This window comes from Pan paniscus, chromosome 2 (genome assembly GCF_029289425.2).
Source record: "Pan paniscus chromosome 2, NHGRI_mPanPan1-v2.0_pri, whole genome shotgun sequence".
Classification (NCBI taxonomy): Eukaryota; Metazoa; Chordata; class Mammalia; order Primates; family Hominidae; genus Pan; species Pan paniscus.
In genome coordinates, this window is record NC_085926.1 from 188,453,630 (window position 1) to 188,473,074 (window position 19,445).

The 19,445-nt window shown below is 38.5% G+C and overlaps 1 protein-coding gene across 9 annotated transcripts in view; it reads left to right on the forward strand.

The window, feature by feature from the left end:
* IL1RAP (interleukin 1 receptor accessory protein) overlaps positions 1-19,445 on the forward strand; it is a 147,456-nt gene that overhangs the window by 71,822 nt on the left and 56,189 nt on the right. For all 9 annotated transcript variants that reach the window (XR_010111709.1, XR_010111710.1, XM_008978661.4 and 6 more), the window contains one exon: positions 17,408-17,693. Coding sequence is in view for 7 of the 9 variants with exons in the window: in XM_008978661.4 (XP_008976909.1) it covers positions 17,408-17,693 (286 nt within the window). In the remaining 2 variants the exon portion in view is untranslated. The remainder of the gene's footprint in view (positions 1-17,407; positions 17,694-19,445) is intronic.

The following is a 19,445-nucleotide window of genomic DNA, read 5'->3' on the forward strand; positions in this document are numbered from 1 at the left end:
AGGACAGCTTGACATTTCTGACTCCTCTGCTTTTTAAAAGTGGGTGTTGTGAGGGAAAGTTAAGCATGAAGGTAGCTTCGGAGTCTCCACTGGAAACAGGACTATATAGTGACACTCTCTAATTTAGACAGATGTGATCTACCCCGCTGCCTCTTGGCTGTGATATGTGCCTTCCGATGCTGGGAGGTGCTAATCAAGGATGTCATGTTTTTCATGAAAGAGTCTCACTTGCTTACTCACTTTGTTCCACTTTCTATTAATGAGTGCCCACCCACTTCCGTTCTTTTCTCTGAAAAACTGGCTTGATTTATATTTTTCAGAGTCAGGCTAGAAAATACTCTTGAAGTTAGCATCGATTATAAACCCATCATATTATAGAGATGGACAGGGTTACAGATCATCTGGTTTTACCTTCTTATACGTGATAAAACTGAATCCCAAAGCAGGAAAGTGACTTGGTCACAGTCAGCATTAAATTTCAGACTCTAGAGAGTGATAGATCTGCGTTAGAATCCCTGTCTCCTACTTACTTGCTGTGTAATTGTGTGGGTATCTTTTAACTTATCTATGCTTCATGCTCGTCATTTGTTAAATGAGGGCCATAATAAAGCTATCTGAAAGAGGCATTATGAAGAGTGACAATGATAATAAATGTAAAACACTTAATACCTGGCGTATAGAAAACACTCACAATTAAGTGAATGGTACTGGTAGTTCCTATGGTGGTGGCAGTTATAATTATAATGGTGGTCACACTGGCAGAATTAGGACAAGAAATCAGGTCTTCTGACCTTATGCCTTTGTTCTCCATAGGGTATACTACAAGATGTATCTCAGGAACTATATTTAGCTATGAGGAAGTTTAAAGTGATCTGTCTGAAGATGAATTCCTATATTCAAAGAAAGGATCAGTAGCGAGTTTGCTATAGCACAGAAGGAAAAGAAAACATGGTTTGAGATGTTTGTCAACATGAAGAATCAAATTGGGCGAAGGGTTTGAGGGAAGAAATTATATGTAAAATCTCCAAAATAAAAACCAAGGGGCTGAGTAAGACCTGAGAACCTGAGGTCAGTGGATAGAGGACTGACTCTGGAATCAGAAAAACTGCTGCCCAATAGCTCTGTGAGCTTCCAATTCACTCTCTGAACCTCTCTTTCAAACCCCAAAATGGGGCAATATCCTCTACATCTGGGATCAAAGGATATAATATGTCTAAAACTTCCATCTAAACTATACATTACTGTGGATTATGTCAACAATGTTGGATTTGCAGTCTTTGGTGGGATGTGGTGGAAGAAAGAAGGCAATGATTTCTAAGTGATGCATTTGAAACATTTTCCTACCTCAAAGCATACGGAGATAAAAAGGTCTCTTACATCTTTTTTTCTTTCTTTCTTTTTTTGAGATGGCATCTCACTCTGTTGCCAGGCTGGAGTGCAGTGGTGCAATCTCAGCTCACCGCAACCTCTGCCTCCTGGGTTCAAGTGATTCTCCTGCCTCAGCCTCCTGAGTAGCTGGGACTACAGGCATGCGCCACCATGCCCAGCTAATTTTTGTATTTTTAGTAGAGACGGAGTTTCACCATGTTGGCCAGGTTGGTCTTGATCTCTTGACCTCGTGATCCGCCCGCCTTGGCCTCCCAAAGTGCTGGGATTACAGGCGTGAGCCACCACTCCCGGCCTACATCTTTCTAAGCAACCATCTTCATTATTCATTTTCCACTAGGCAGGGAATCACATGCAGCATTGGGAGTCCAAAAGTCCTCAGGGATGAGTGTCTTGGACTTGACAGTGTTGTCCTGGAATATATACCTGGACACACATGCACACATGCGTGTGCGTGCACACACACACAAGATGTTTGTGTGTGTAGTTGTAGTTGTACCATGCAGTTCCTAAAAGCCCTCTTCAAATGACTGTGAGTTATTTTCCTGGTCTTTCATCTATTTTTCTAAATTTGATTTTTCTAGAATGTTTGTTTTCTTCACATATGAAAAATACATTCTCTTGTTTTGCTTCCTTTGTTCTAGATTTTAGAGAAGTTGGTTTGTAGTTTTCTCTTTCCCAATAAATGTATGAGGCAAATGTTCTCAACCTTAGCACTATAGTAAGTCAATAAGCTCAACATAAAAGTACGTATAAAAATTTAACCCCTGACATACCAAGAGAAAAGAGAAACAAAGATTGATATAAGTCCAGTATAAACTCTTATTTTTGCAGTTGGTTTTATATGCAGAAGTAATGTTCATGATATGGTTATCAGAGAGACTTTTATCCTGCCTCTGCCACTAACCCAGTCTTTCACCTCAGGCATTCCCTAGCCCCTCTGGTGTCAGAGCCTGATCTGTATAATGTGTCATGGGGCTGGATGATTTTTGAATCCATCTTCCAGCTCTAACATGCAGTGGTTTTCTAAGATGCATGGTGGGTTATAGGGGACTTCAGTGTTCAGAAACTTAGACCAGGATTTTATCTTAGCATTTACTCTTCCCAAGACCCTGCTTCTTTCCTTGGGAGGAGATACTGTTCTCTATGTGAGTGACCACTAAAAACCTAGCCACTCAGCACCCCCACCTCTTGAATTCTTCCTGTCACCCCATCATATTCACTGCCAGACATTTCTCCAAACCCCATTTCTCATGCTCTCAGCTTTTGTTGCTTGCTTCACCCAATTTTCTCTCAGAATCTTTTGTTTTCTGCTTGTCACTACCAGCCTTCAAGAAAAATCTACATGCTTGACACATTATTAAGATAGAATGAGACTGCACCGGCGTTTCGCAGGTGATGCGTCTGTTAAACACAGTGGCAGGATTGTCGCCTGTGTCTCTTCCTCTGGCAGGTGATGAAGATCATAAATGTTCTTTTACTCCAGGCAGTTTCCTGAGAATTGCTGGGGAGGTTGCTGACAAGGTTTGCTAGATGCACTTTCCTTTGACTTTCTAATTTTGCGTGGAATATTGGCTGCAAATCTTGAGGCGGGGAAGTTAGAAAGCTCCTAATTGAAAGTTGAAGGCCCCGATGTACTTTTATTGAATGAGTCTCTCTGAGCCCCCAACTGGGAAGTGTAAGACATGGTGTTGAAAGGTACAGAGACCCATTAAATACATGGTGGGCTTTAAATTCCAATCATGCTGTGGAGTGGAAAGGTGTTCACTGACGTATCCTTGGTAATTAAGAAGAGAGTTCATGCTCAGACTGCCTTCTGCATTTTACAACTCAAATCCAAGCTTTGAGTTTCCTGCCCTTGGCTCTGGTAAAAGGCAATAAAAACTCAAAATCAAACACACATAATAATTCCTTTCTCTGCTGATTCTCTTTCCAGATCTCAATTTTCTTATCTGTAATAATCCACATCATGGTAGCTAAAACATATTCATATTAAGTTCTTACTGTGTCAGAGTCCATGTGGCATTTTCGTGTATCATCTTATTTACCGCTAACAACAGCTCTATGGGATTGGCACTGATTAACTTCATATTTTGTGACATATATTTGTGACATGTATTGTTACCTATGTGGCAACTGTGGACAGGATTCTTCTTCTTCTTCTTTTTTTTTTTTTTTTGGTGAGACGGAGTCTTGCTCTGTCGCCCAGGCTGGAGTGCAGTGGCACGATCTTGGCTCACTGCAACCTCCACCTCCTGGGTTCAAGCAATTCTCCTGCCTCACCCTCCCAAGTAGCTGGGACTACAGGTGCCCACCACATTCCCGGCTAATTTTTTGTATTTTAGTAGAGATGGGGTTTCACCATATTGCCCAAGCCGGTCGCGAACTCCTGAGCTCTGGCAATCTGCCTGCCTCGGCCTCCCAAAATGCTGGGATTACAAGGTGTGAGCCACCGTGCCTGGCCAGGATTCTTCTTTCCAGGTGCCACACTTATGGGCAGCGATGCCATTTAGCTTGTTTTCAGCCTCAAGGACAAACCCACATATCAGCTTTTTCACTTGGGAAGGGTGAAAATAGTAATTTTATGACTTGACCATATAGAACACATGCAGCGTTATCTTTTTTGGCTCAGTATTAACATTGTCTGTTCCAGTCTTCCTGGGTTTGATTCTTAGCCTGCTTCATCCTCTGTTTTGAAGAGGAGTGTACTGTTGTACTATTTACATTCAAAGTGCCAAGTGGGAATGTCTGTGCAGATATTTATTTGGAATATATATTTCACTGGGACAATGTAGTAGAACACAGAATTTGGATTGGAGAGGAATGATTTTATACTTGCTACAAGTAAACTCTTGTGTTACTCAAGTTATCTTTCTGGGTATAGTTTGTAAAATCTTCTCATTTGCAGAATGAGAATAATTTTTTAAAATGTTGTAAAATCTCCCTTGTCGTCCAACACTCTCAAACACTTTGTCACAGGTGAATCTCCAGAGCTTAAACATCAACAACATTTGTTGAGCACAGTTCAGTTTGAAATGGGCTATACTCAGTTTGGAAGTGAAAAAGAGAGAAATATAATCATAACAACAGCAAAGATTATGTGACCAGCTCTCTGCTAAACACTTTACCAGTGTTGCCTCATTTAATCTTCAAACCAGTTTTTGTTTACACATGGGAATATTTAATTTATTTGCACATAGTCACGTGGATAGGAAGTGGCAGAACGAGGTTTAGAACGGGGTTGTTGGAGACTTACCATTGCATACTCCCTAGGGAAAGCAGTTGTTTTGGGACATTAGAGCCCTGGTTTGGCCCCTCCCCACCACTATCATATATTGTTTACCCATCTCTCAGACGTGTTTTTTGTCCTCTCTCGACTGCATTCACTTCATGTATGGAATGGGGGTATTTTCAGCTATCTTACTGGAATTCAGGGCTGCAACTAGACCTGAGGCCTGTATTTTCTGGGACTCTAATGATAATGTGTGAAATAACTTTATTTCATGCGCTGTCAGTCTTGAATGGAAATTTCAACACAGAGACTGTATATTTTCTAGATTTTCTTCATAGCCCCTAGCACTCACAGGATCCTGAATAAATATTACCTGATAATAAGAATAAAGAGAGCAAAGGCTGTTTGATTATTATATTAAAATAATCATTGAATTTTTACATCTTAATCATGGATTAGAAAAGATTGCTTGGAGGGAAAAAAAACCCCACAAAAACAAGCTAATGACTGCTTAGCGTTTCCCCAGTGTACTGTGTCACACTTGACACAGCCTGTTTATTTATTGTCACAACAGCCCTGCAAAAAAAATCATTCCCTTCAGCAGCATGAGGTTGCTCATTACAGTAATTTTTTTTAAAGAAAACCATGAACCGTGGTACAGAAGAAGCATACTCAGAATTCGTTCTTTTGGTTGGTTTGTTTGTTTTGAGATGGAATCTCGCTCTGTCTCCCAGGCTGGAGTGCAGTGGTGCGATCTCGGCTCACTGAAACATCTGCCTCCCAGGGTTAAGTGATTCTCTTACCTCAGCTTCCCAAGTAGCTGGAATTACAGGCACGCACCACCACACCCAGCTAATGTTTCTATTTTTAGTAGAGACAGGGTTTCGCCATGTTGGCCAGACTGGTCTCAAACTCGACCTCAGATGATCTGTCCTGCCCTGCCTTGGCCCAGAATTCATTATGTAGCCTTCTATCCCCTGGTGCCACTTTGATGAGAGAAGCAGAGCTTGTTACAGGTGGCTATTAGATGATGTTACTGTATTACCTTCCTTATTCTGCACAGCAGCAGGAAGGGTGGCTGCTGGAACCTTCCGGGACATAAAAACATGATAATTCAGGGTCTTTTTGCTGGTAATCCAAAACCCAGTTATGAAATGATTTGAGATATGGAAACAGCCTGGAGACCTTCAGCAGCTTCGTTAGACCAGGAAGCTTTAAAATTATCTAGAAAACCCAGGGTTTTTATTCAGGTGCTCTCCCACAAGGAAAACTTTGTAGAAAGTGACGCTTGTATTTACAAACTAAGAGTGAAACTCCAGCATGGCAGATACTGACTGCAAACTGCTCGGAGGTGCTAAAATATTCATCCTTTAATAATGCTAGACTCTGAAAGACCCCAGCTCTTTTAGATTTGATTTTATAACTCTAAGTATTGCCTATTATAATTCTGAATTTAAACTTCGTAGGATTGGTTGTTTTCATCCGTCGGGGTTCACTTTCCTTTCTTACCTCTTTCTTTTCTTCTTTTTTCCTTTGTTTTCAGGTTTACTTTGTAATGATTTGTCCATACTTTTTATTTTTTAACTGGCTGGAACTGCCACTTCAAATTGATATGAAATGACAGTCTTTAGGGCAGTGTAAATACCTGGTGCCGTAAACAGGAGTAGTACACTATTCGGAATAAAAATTATTCTAGGAGCAAACTCTAATGAAACTGAAACTGTGGCTTGTGGATTTTTCCCTCACCAAACCCTTTTTTTTTTGAATTTGGCATTCTTTCCTAATCTGACAAATGTTATCATCCCTTGTGTCTGTCAGAGCTATTTTCCTTTTTTTTTTTCAAATTATTCCATCAAGAAAACTTCCTTTTGTTGGTGGGAGTAAGGTATGTCTAATTATCTGGTCCTGGAAAGCAGCCATGTGTCCGGTGATGAACACGGGTTTGTAGGCAGTACCAGCAACATGAGGATGCGTGATGGATGCTCACAGACACTCCAGCTCTCCCTCCTCCACTCCTGACTTCTTGCTCTCCTCTTGATGACTTAGTCAGTGAATGTGAATTTTCAGAAACATTTTCTAGACTTTGTTTGGGTAGCTCTACCCTGAATAAACATATCTAAGTTTTAATATTGTGTTAGTTTTCTCTCATACTGCTAATAAAGACATAACTGAGACTGGGCAATTTATAAAGGAAAGAGGTTTAGTTGACTCCAGTTCCACATGGCTGGGGAGCCCTCACAATCATGGCAGAAGGCAAATGAGGAGCAAAGTCACGTCTTACATGTCAGCAGGCAAGAGAGAGTGTGTGCAGGGGAACTCCTCTTTATAAAACCGTCAGATCTTGTGAGACGTATTCATATTATGAGAACAGCACAGGAAAGACCCACCCCCATGATTCAATTACCTCCCACCATGTCCCTCCCACGACATTTGGGAATTATGGGAGCTACAATTCAAGATGAGATTTGGGTGGGGACACAGTCAAACCATATCAAATATCTTCCACTATAATATAAATTATACTCTAGGTGAATGGTGTTTGCAGATATTTTTGGAAACCAGTGGTATATTATAGGATAGTGCTAGAAAAATGTCTAGATATTTAAAATAATTTGTCATTGAGGAACAAAAAGAATATAAGTCAAAGAGACATAGACTCATAAGGTGGTTAAAATCTCAGGAATTGTTCATCTATTCACTTATTTGAACAGAGGAAATAAAACCATTGTTATCAGTGAAGACAATGATCAGCCATAAGTAGACATGTAAAATAACAGGTGTTTAAACTAATTCCTTTCCAAGTTTAGTGAGCATAGGGATTACCTGGGGATTGTTAAAATGCAGATTGTGATTCAATACATCAGGATGGGTTCTGAAAATCTGCAGTTCTGACAAGGTGGCAAGGAATACTGATGATGCTGGTGGGTTGAGGACCACACTCCAAGTAATGAGGATATAAAAAGCTTATTTATCACATAAAATGTAGAGGTAGAAAGTTCAGGGCTGGTAAGGCAACTCCCCAAGTTATTCAAGGTCCCACCTCCTTTCACTTTCAGATTTCACCATCTTTAGGGTGTGGTCCTCATTCTTACCGTTCATTATGTAGCGCCAGCTATCATATCTATGTCCCACGCAGCAGGACAGAAGAAATGGGATGGTAGGAGGAGCATGGGAACCATAGGAACATGCCAGTGTCTCTCAAGGAAGATTTCTGGGATCTACCATATGACAATTTCAAACCTTTTCTATTAGCCAGAACCTAGTCACCTGACCACATCCAGGTGAGAGGCAAGCTGGGAAATGTTACTTTTAAACTGAATGGCTATGTGCCTAACTGAAAGTCCCCACACTCTATTGGGAAGGGGTGTGTGAGGCATGGAAATGGGGCATGTCTAGCAGTCCATGCCACAGATGCGGATGTCTGACACAAGAAGTGGTTTGCCAAAGATCACAGAAAAATTACAGTTCATAGATTAATTATAACCAGTACATGTATAGACATTCTCAGTTTATGTGTGGTGCTGTTTTATGTCATAGGCTTATTTCATTTTCATAACTATTTTACACTATTATGAGCTTCTTTTTTGGTTGTGGAAAGTGAGGTTCAAAATGGTTGAGGGACTTCATTGATCATAAAGCCTACCCTTACTACTCTCTTTATAATTGCATATTCCTGTCTCTCCCTTCTCTCTCCCTCCTTCATTCCTGATTCCTCTTACCAGATTCTATATTGTTCTTTGTTCCCTTCACTCATCACCTTTCAACATTCTATATATTTTTCTTATTTAGCATGTCAATTGCTTATTGTCAATCTCCTTGTGTTAGCAGGTGAGCTCCGTGAGACCTTTGTTTTGTTTGCCAGTGCATCCCAAGCACCCATTTAGTATTTGGCACATGACGGAATGCTCAGTACATAGTTTTTTAAATGAAGGAATAATGCCACTAGGTATCAAATTCGGCCTTGGAATTATGTCTGTTATCTTCAACCCTAATGCTATACGCCTTCTCTATCAGGGCTTCTGCTAATGTTTTAGACTCTGGAACTCCTGTGTTTGCCTCAGAAATGTGCTCACACTTAAACGTATTGATTTCCTCCTTGTCTTCGTGACATTCATTTAATGTTGCTAGCCCACTTAACCAGTTTGCTCTCACCTTCAGTTCTCTCTTTATCTCAGTCCCAGGTTAATATTTCCTGAGGACCCAAGCATACCACTAGAAAAACAAACTAGCAAAACTACCAAAATTAACGTCAAACCAGCGTTCCTGTTTGACTTAGTCTCTAGCCTCAGGCTTAGATAGGACTACTAGCACACGCAGATGGGACAGTTTCTAAGTGGCCTGATCCGCATGGTTTCTAGTTTGGAATGTAAAAGGGGACTGGTTCTGGTCTCAGCCAAATCTCAAGACTCTCACCTCCACCCTCCGCCCTGTTTACAGTAATAGAATTAATATAAAATGTAGTACAATATAATATAATAGCATTTAATATTATTATGCTTCTGTTTAGAAACCTGTTATGACAATTGGTTGATTTCATTCAGTTAACTCTATTTCTATGTCTTTCTTTTGTGAAGATTGTTAATTTTCTGATGCAGATTCAGCTAATACGTACTGAGCTCCTTTTGCATGCTAGGACTTTTAACTCTCACACAGCACTGTAAGATAGGCAGGGTGTACATGCAGAGAGTAGTTTAAGAGAAGCATTTTGTCCAAGGCCATATGGCAACTAAGTGGCACGTGGAAAATAATTAACTATGGAAAGTAATTCCACTTTAGGTCTCCTAAAATTCAAATCTTTGCTCTTTCTTTTCTCTACCTGAGTTTCCTGATTTTTTATACTTATATGTCTGTCTACCCCAGCACCTAGCATAGTGCTTTGCGCATAGCCAGTTCTCAATAAATATTTAATGAATACAAATATATGAAGAGCTTTTCTGTGGAAAATATTCTGCTTTGAATGTGTGAGGATACATTTGGGACAAACATCCTAGCTCTATAGTCAGGCAGCTTTTTTTTTTTTGTGCTACCACTCAGGCAAAAGTAAGTCAATTAATCTCTCTGTCTCCGTTTCCTGGCATGTAATGTGGGAATGGGCATGAAAGCCCTAGAGTGTGTTGTGAGATTAATTAGTTAAAATGTATACCCTGCTATATAAATGCTAATTGCTGTCAGGAGCGTGGGTTGGATTTTCCAGTGACTTGGCTTTGCAAAGCTTTGCACATTTCCATTAGTCCTCTGTGCCACCAAGTCTCAGCCTTAAGAAACCCTTTTGGCTGAGAGGAATGATGACTTTGTGGTTCTCCCATGTTGAGAGGCCAATTTAGAGAGGACTTCCACTGTGGAGCAAACTGAATAAGAAGGGACATTATAAACAAAAAAGGAATTCTTGTGCTAGTAATTTGCTAAATTCCCTTTGCTGTTATTAGAGACAAATGTATTTGCATAACAGCCTTTTCCTGTCTTTTCTGAGGCTGGTGCCTGCAGTGAATCATATAATTAATTTGGTATTACATGACACTCCAGCCTGTTGCCATAGATTTTATTTTTATTTGTTCATTGAATAATATAAAAAGCTCTGACAAAATGCGCTCAGGTGGCTGTCTAGAGAACTTAAAAACTCACAGAACTAATTTCAAATGGGCAAATATCCCAAAGAAAAAGCTCAATAATAATAATGTTTATGAATGCTAATACATATATTTTCAGGCTCTGTGGTACAGGAGGCTGACTCACTTTATACACATATTCATTTGGTCCATGAAACATCATGTAAGGGAGATACATGGCAGGTATAATTATTTCCTTTCCCTTTAAAAATGTATTGAATTTAATTGAAGACATATTAAGCCGATGGATTGGGCCAGAAATCTTGGTGATTGACTTCTATTCAAATTTTAGTATGTAAGGAACAAATGCTTTTTTAAATAGAGTCTGGTCTTGATTTATTAACTTATGTTATGAAAGGAAAATTCTACCTTCCTTTTTTTATTAATCAAGATAGGCAGTACTAGTTGCTATCACAAATCTCAGTGACTTAAGACAATAGAGATTTATTTTTCACTCATGTCACAGCCGCTTAAAAGTCAAGTGGCATTCCTGAACAGCTCTGCTCTGAGCAGTGGCAGGAATCCAGATTCCTCCCATCCTGTGATGCTACCTTTTCAACAGTTTCTGGACTTCAGGGCCTCCATTTCAGGGAAAGAGAGCATCAGAGATTATGCTGGGGATTTCAGGCTCTACAGCAGTTCTGCCCACATTTCATTGGCCAGAGGAAATTCACATGGCCCCAACCCAATTACCAAAGAGAAGTAGTTTTCACATGAGTCAAGGAGAACAGAATTAATGAGCATATAGACAGTCTCTACCATAGTCTGTTCTCGTGATCACTAAAAATCCATTTTATAATTCCTCCTAAATTGGTCTGAGTATATGCTTGCCGTTAAAATGTTATGTTAGCTCTCCTTTTTTATCTCCTCTTTCCCTATCGGCATTCTCCTACTTTACAAAAGAAAAATCTACATGTCACTCATCATCTATCTTACTATTAATTATTGCCCAGGGCTATAAAGATTTTCAGGGTCTAACATGACACTTATTGTATTGGTGTCAGAATGTCTCCTTAATAAGGGCACTGTTAAACCCCAGCAGGCCTTCCTTTTTCTCTCCAATTTACCAATGTTTCTATTAAGAGTGAATCATGACATCAGAATATGATCTGTGGCCCAAGTTGGAGTGATCTGAATTGATACACATTGTAGAGTGGGTTATAGGAAAGATACTAATTCCCATTTAATAGTCTTTCGTCTACCATCATCTAATTGCAGTCAAAAAAGTGCAGTCTTCAGGGAGATGCTTTTGCAAAACACGTGAAGAATATCTGTAGGAAATACCAAAGGCAGTGACATCTTATTTTATCTAGACAACAAACAGTATAATGAAATTGCAGACTCCATTTGCTATCCAACTGTTTTCTTCCTCTTTTTTTTTCTATATACTTTGTCATTCAAAGTGAAATGACTGTCAAGCCAATACATAACAACACAATTTTTGGAAATAAAATATAAAATCAAAAATTTTTCTAACAGAAAGTAGTTATGATAAGGATGGTTTGACATAGAATGGGTTTGCCAACTGTATTACCTAGTGGATATTTTCTTCCTTCTTTCCTTTCTTCCTTTTATTCTAATTATTATTTTAATTAATTTGAAAGCAAATTATGCACAGATTTTTAAGGTCAATATATTAAAAAAAATCAAAATAATTATATTCTTTCTGCCTTAACTATCCTCACTTTTACTAATTACCCTTCTCAGAGACAACAACTTGGATGTCTTATTTATCTCTTCTAATATTTCCCATCTATATTTTGCTAACCTATTTGTATACATTGTTATCTTTTGTGTAGTCAACCCAAGGCATTATCTTTTCACTTTTTTCATTATAGTAAATGAGGATAATCTCACTGAAACTGCTATCCCTTCTACCCATTCTTCTCTATATTTCATATTTGGTTGAATCAATAATCATTTCATCAATATGTTTTCACGTATTTATGAACTATAATTCTATTACCTCTCTTAGTTTTTGAAGTTATTAACTGCATTGCTTTTCATATGCTTATTTTAATTTGTATGTTTTTGTAACCATTTTTATAGCTTTCAATTGCCTTTCAGCATAATTTTTCACATTTTTCACACTGTTAATGTCATCAGATAATCTGTCAGTTGTGATTATTTTTTCCCTTATTGGAGGTTTCCAATCCCTACTACCTATACTGGTTCGTTACCAAGCCCTGGTGCATAAATTTTATCCTTGGGTCTCGTTCACTGTCATTCTGAGGATCCCTTTCCTCTCTTGAATTAGAATCCCTCTTCCCAATCCTAGGTTTTCTCTATTATTGTTTTATTCTCTCATTTTTGTGGCACAAATCCCCCGAAGCTCCCTGATAAGGAGGACATGGTAAATAAATTGTGGAGTCTTTACGTGTCTACATTTGTCACCTTCACACTTGATTGTTTTATTTTGTTTAGGTTCTAGGTTGGAAATACTTTTCCTTCAGATGCATCGCTTCATTATCTTCTAGTTTCCAGTCTTGTGTTTGGGAGTTCCCAAACCATTCTCATTCCTAGTATTTCGTAAAGTGACTTTTTTTTTTCCTTTCCTTTCTTACTCCTTGGCAGTTTGCAGAATCCTCTCTTTCTCTGCAATTGTTTTGAAATATTTATGTGGTGTGAGTCTATTTCTATCCATTATTCTGGGGCAATTGATAGGTCCTTAGAAGGTTGTATACTTCAGTTCTCAGATTTTGGTTTTTTTCTGTGAATTATTTAATTGAGAACTTTCTTGGTATTTTGGGTTTTTTTTTTTTTTGAAAGGTGTGGTGCAGAGGGTTCTCTTATTGAGTGATTGAGATTCCTGAAGTGGGCTTCTAACTTTCTTATCTATTTTCTATTTCTTTTTCTTTCTACTCTGCTTTTTAGGAAATCTTTAACATCTAAAAAAAAATCTATTAAAGTTTTTTGTTTTAGTGGGCTTTTTTTCTCTGAATATTGCTTGGTTATAGCATTTGTTCCTGCTTCATGGATGAAACAGGTTCCTTATCACTCTGAGAATGTTGATAGTATTTTTTACATGTTTACTTTTCCTTGAATAATTTGATTTTCTCCAAGTTCCTTTTACTTTTTTTTTTTTTCTGACATTACATTTTGTGGTAGAGGTTTTTCTCAGATGATCTGCCCAGATTTAAGAAGAAGTGATTAAGAAGCTGATTGGAAATTCTAAATGTGAGTGTCAAGCCATGATGCTCGTTAAACTTGAGCTTTTCTGTTGGATGATGTGGCTGCACAATTTTCTAAAGAGCTTCTGATAGTAAGATTGTCATATATTTCTTCTTAAACTGGCCAGATTTTCCACGGAAGATTCTTTCCTTCTCTTCTGTGGAGAGTAAATGTCTGACTGCCCTCATCCTTGGAGCTGAGTGAAGAAAACTGTTCAGTGCTAGAAGAGTGGGCTTGGAACAAAGCATGTAACTTTTTTATATAGCTGTCATTCTGTCTTCTTTCTTTTACCATTCTTCCCATATCTTCAGTTTTGAGATACCTGACTGCATGTGCCAGGATAGATTATTGATATTGGTAATAAGCAAATCCAAATCATCTCTGCCTTCAAAGAACAAAGTTGTGTGGTATGCCATCCATCAAAGTACCCAACCTAAGGGAGCCTCTGTCTCTGTGCTTTCATATTTGCCAAGGCAGAAGAAAAGGGAATTTTGTAAAATATACCCCATCCAAAACATCCACAAGTAGGACTGACTACATCTTCTTGGTCAAAGTAAGTCACATGGCCGCTCCTTACTTCAGAGGTGTGGAAATGTACAATCTTATACTGAGAGGAGAACCCATAAATAGTGGGTGAACAGCACTAATGACTCTTTCTCTTGATGCTGATAATTCCTGGGTCTTTTCAGCATCCTGAACTACAGATTGGTTTGTTCTCCAGTTCTCTGCTGCTGGTTTAGGATTTGTCTTTTTAGGTGTGTTAAGTCTGTTACCACTTGTCCATGTTGGTATCACTATTGTCTTTTCTCCTACTCTTGCAGTTACTTGGGATTATGTATTAAACATTATTTTAATTTTCTTTTCTTTTCTTTTTTTGAAACAGAGTCTTGCTCTCTCACCCAGGCTGGAGTGCAGTGGCACGATCTCGGCTCACTGCAACCTCTGCCTCCCGGGTTCAAGCAAGTCTCCTGCCTCAGCTTTCCGAGCAGCTGGAATTACAGGCGCCTGCCACCATGCCTGGCTAATTTTTGTATTTTTAGTAGAGATGGAGTTTCGCCATGTTGTCCAGGCTGGTCTCGAACTCCTGACCTCAGGTGATCCGCCTGCCTCGGCCTCCTAAAGTGTTGGAATTACAGGTGTGAGCCACCATGCCCAGCCAAAACTTTGGTTATACTTTTATATAAACTGAATAAGTGAACTCCGCAACTTTGCAAATATTTTCAAAGAATGTGATACTTTATAAAATACATTGTGTTACAAGTGTGCATTGATGTGAAGAACACTGTGATTTTTCCAATTATTTCTCTGTATGTTGAATTTTAAAAGTTGCTTCTAACTAAAAACATAGCAACAAATAGTCATTTGTTGAGTCTTGGAAAAACTAGTTGTTACATTTCCCAGAGCTTTATTACTTACCTGACAAATCCTTTTGCAAGTCAGAAAGCTTCAGATTCTTCGCTTTTATCAAAATTAGAATAATGGCAAGTGAGTTGTTTTGCCAGTTATCCACTGCTGCAAAAACGGTGCCTTGCAAAGAAGCACAAATTTAAATGACCAAACTTCATTTTATTTATTTCACTTGTATTTTTGCTTCTGAGTCTGTATCTTGTGTGGCTCAGCTCGTCCAGGCCGGACTTGCTCTTGTACCTTTGGTCAGTTGTGGAAAGCCAGATAGCCATACTTCTGGAGGTGGGCCAGCTGCCAGCTGGGGTGTCTCAGCTGTCCTCTCTGTGGTCTCTTATTTATTAATATGCTTTTCTGGACTTGTTCTCATAGTGACAACAGAGTTCCAAGAGAAAAAGCAAAATCTTTTAACTCTTAGGTTTAGATCGTCACACACCACACAATCACTTTTGCTGCATTTTGTTTGCCAGTAGAACTCACAAGGACAGCCCAGATTTGATGGCTGGTAAGACAGACTCTTGATTGGAAAACTTACAGTTTCAAATTGCAGAGGATGTGGAGATAGGGGAAAGGGAAAACTGGGGCTGTTTTTGCTGACTCTGTATTCCAGAGTTTTCAAATGATCGTTAAAAATAATGTTTGATGATAAAAATATAAAATGGGTATACAGCTCAGAAAGAATTTAAAGAATTGAGTGACCTTGTGGAACTAAGCTCCTTTAGTTCCTTACTATAAACAAATTTTCCCAGTTCTCACATGTAAGCAAACAATTTTCAACTAGTACCTAAAAACTCTCATTCAAAAATAGCCCTTCTATATTACTAAGAAATGATTTCCAATGCAAGCTTTACATTTTATAATCATTAATTACTTATAAAATGAAAACATATTATTTAAATTTATAAGACATTTCAAAAATCTTTTAACACTTAGCACTTTACATATTACACAAAAGAATAAAATGATGAAAAATAAAACATAAACTATCAAACATAAGAATATATTCCATTAAAGTAAATTTACACGTGGAGATAGTGGAATTAATGTAAGTTCAAGGAAAAAAAGAAACTATGGAATTTATAGTGGTTAAAAGAAAGCTTTTTTACATGTTTTTAGGTTGGATATTGGTGTATGGCAAATCACTATTCCATTGGATGTAATTAAAAGAATGATGTAACTCTTTTCTTTCAAAATGGCATTACTTATGACACTAAATATATCCTTTCCAATTATACTTGGCGTGAGAAGTTTTAGATGTCAATGGAGACGTAGGGAAGATTACAGAGTTAAAAAAATACCTACATAAGCATGTGTATGTGCATATGTTAGGGACATGAGGAAAAAACTACTTTAAGGTGATGGTTTTGTGGTCCGCAGGACTCCATCACCCTGACCTCTGTTCACTCTTCATCTGGTGACTTCTAGAGCCCTCCATTCAGATATCACTCTTAAGAAAATAAATATTTTCTTGTTTTCTTAAAGTAAAGAAAAAAATTCTTTAAAAAAAGTTTGTTTTTTTTTCTGAGTAGATAAGTGATTACTTTTCATTATAAAGAATAAATTACAAAAGCCATTACTCACAAGGACAGTGCAGATTGGAGGGGTGGTAAGATAGACTCTTGATTGGAAAACTCACAGTTTCAAATTGCAGAGGATGTGGATACAGGGGAAAGAGAAAACTAGGGCTGTTTCTGCAGACTCTGTATTCCAGAGTTTTCAAGTGATCGTTAAAAATAATGTTTGATGATAAAAATATAAAATGGGTATGCAGCTCAGAAGGAATTTAAAGAATTGAGTGACCTTGTAGAACTAAGCTCCTTTTTTATTTGACTCTGTCATTGAAACTGTAGCACCTTTAGTTCTGAATGAGTATTCCACCAAGGAGTATTACTGAGATCTCTTGATTTCTTGAGGTCTACTGTCCTGCTGTCCAATAAAGTAGACAGTAGACATATGTGGCTAGTCCAGATTGAGATATAAGTGAAAAATACATTGAATTTTGAAGATGTACCACAGAAAAAGAATGTAAATGTAAAATACCTCATTTTTTAAAATATTTTGGATATATTGGGTTTAACAAAATATTAAAATTAATTTCGTCTGCTTTGTTTTACTTTTTTAGTGTGGTAACTGAAATGTCTAAAATCACGTATGTGTGTTGCATTATAATTTCTATTGGACATTGCAGATCTAGCCCATGAATCAGAAGATCTAGAGCAAACTGAGAGTCCTTTCTCCTATTTGCCCAAGAATTGTCTTTTTCAGTTACAATTTCCTCCTTATACCATTCTCTGTTCCACAAAGTGGAAAAACACTTGATGTCTTTTTTAGGTGAAACTTTCTCCCATACCTTGCAGGGCTTAACAGGGTCAAGCTATCAGATCAAATCATTATTCAAGAGATACTCAGAAAATAAAAAATAATGGGGAACAGCAGTTTCTTCACACCAAAGGTGCCTACTGTATGCAATTATTAGAGGGAGGCTGGAAGATGACCAGAGAAAGAGGTTCTGGAAAAGACCGGGTGAACTGAGGAGAAGGTGTGTTCTTTTGAGGCCTTTGTTGTAAGATGACTCATCTGCCCTTTCTTTCTTTTTTGATTATTCCAGAACGCTGCGATGACTGGGGACTAGATACCATGAGGCAAATCCAAGTGTTTGAAGATGAGCCAGCTCGCATCAAGTGCCCACTCTTTGAACACTTCTTGAAATTCAACTACAGCACAGCCCATTCAGCTGGCCTTACTCTGATCTGGTATTGGACTAGGCAGGACCGGGACCTTGAGGAGCCAATTAACTTCCGCCTCCCTGAGAACCGCATTAGTAAGGAGAAAGATGTGCTGTGGTTCCGGCCCACTCTCCTCAATGACACTGGCAACTATACCTGCATGTTAAGGTAGCCTGATTCTTGGCAGTGGCTTTCTCTTTTCCCTTTAGTTTCTGGGCTTTTGTCCGGATGATCCGTGTGCTAGGAAGCTGGGGAGAAGTCGGAAGCATTTAGATAGAGTTTAGTGAGGTAATTCTCTGCAGCTTAGCTGAAGGGGGCTGAAGGAGGTATGCAGAGAAATTGGTTGTGGCCCTTAGAATGTTCTCCAGAGGTAGTTTCTTCCCAGACCCTGAGACATATCAAAGTTGTCCAAAAGTGGAGCCTTGTTATTAATCCCTTCTCACCACGCCGGCTCCTGCCTGCCTTTATGCCCCACCTGGAGACATCCATTTCTCCAGACATTGAACAGGGCAGAGAATAGAGCCCATTTGTATCTGTTTTTCTTGGCATCTTTCAAAGTACTTGGCACAGAAGAGAAACTCAGGTGCATTGTGTGATGCACAATGCCTCCCAAATATGTGTGATGTGATGCCTCCCAAATATTATTTTACTTTTTGAGTGTGGCAACTGAAATGTCTAAAATTACATATGTGGTTTGCATTATCATTTCTGTCGGACACTGCACATCTAGCCCCCAAATCAGAAGACCTAGAGCGAACTGGGAGTCCTCTCTCCCATTTGTCCAAGGTTTGCCTTTTCAGTTACAATTTCCTCCTTAGAATTTTCTCTGTCATAATATTCTCCCAAATATTATTTTGGGAGGCATGACATATATGTATGACAATGCTTTTTAAACTTGTACCAAATTTCCCCTAAGAAGCAAGAGAATACCATATCTCTGGCAATCTAAGGATATAATCCAAACAATTTACCATGACTCTAAAATTTCTTTTCAATCCACTTTTTTTTCCCTTGAAAGTTTTGTAGATTTTATATTTTACTCTACAGTACTCCTCTTTTTTTTCTGCATTAATGTTGTTTTTGGGGAAAAAAACAAAACAAAACAAAACAAAAAAACAACTTCTAAAAACTGAGGCCTCTCCACAGAATAGCCCTTTTCAGGGTTAATTATTTGGTTACTTTTTACTCACAGTCACTTTTTAGCTGCCAGGCTTGGCTTTGTTTTCTAAACTCCCATCCGGGTTATTTTTTTTTTCTTTTAACGACTTCCTGCTATTTAACAGGTGTCTTGCTTTGCCAGGGCTGCAATGACAAAATACCACAGTGTGGGTGACTTTAACAAACAAAATTACCTTCTCACAGTTCTGGAGGCTGGAAGTCCAAGATCAGGGTGTTGGCAGGGTTGATTTCATTCTTGATGCCTCTCTCCTTGGCTTGTATATGGCCATCTTCTCTCCTTGTCTTTACATGGTCTTTCCTCTGTGTGTTTGTGTCTTAATCTCTTCTTCTGATAAGGATGCTAGTCATATGGGATTAAAGACCCCCCTTATGACCTCATTTGAGCTCAGTTATGTCTTTAAATGTTCTGTTTTCCAATAAAGTCACATTCTAATGTACTGTGAATTAGGACCTTAGCATATAAATTGGGGTGGGGTGACACAACTCAGTCCATAACAATAAATAACCACAAATGTTTTTTGTCTCATGGAGAGTAACTACTCCCTGATGGAAAACTATGACTATGCTTTGGTAAATGTAAGCTATGTTATGATTATGTGAAAAAAAATCTCTTTTCTATCACAGAAAAGCCTTTGGATCACTGTGTTCTTGGGGGTTGCAGGTAAGGGGGATCCCTGTAGCCTCTGAAGGTCCTTCTGAGGCTTTCATTGGACACTTGAATTTTATTGGAGTGGACTTTAG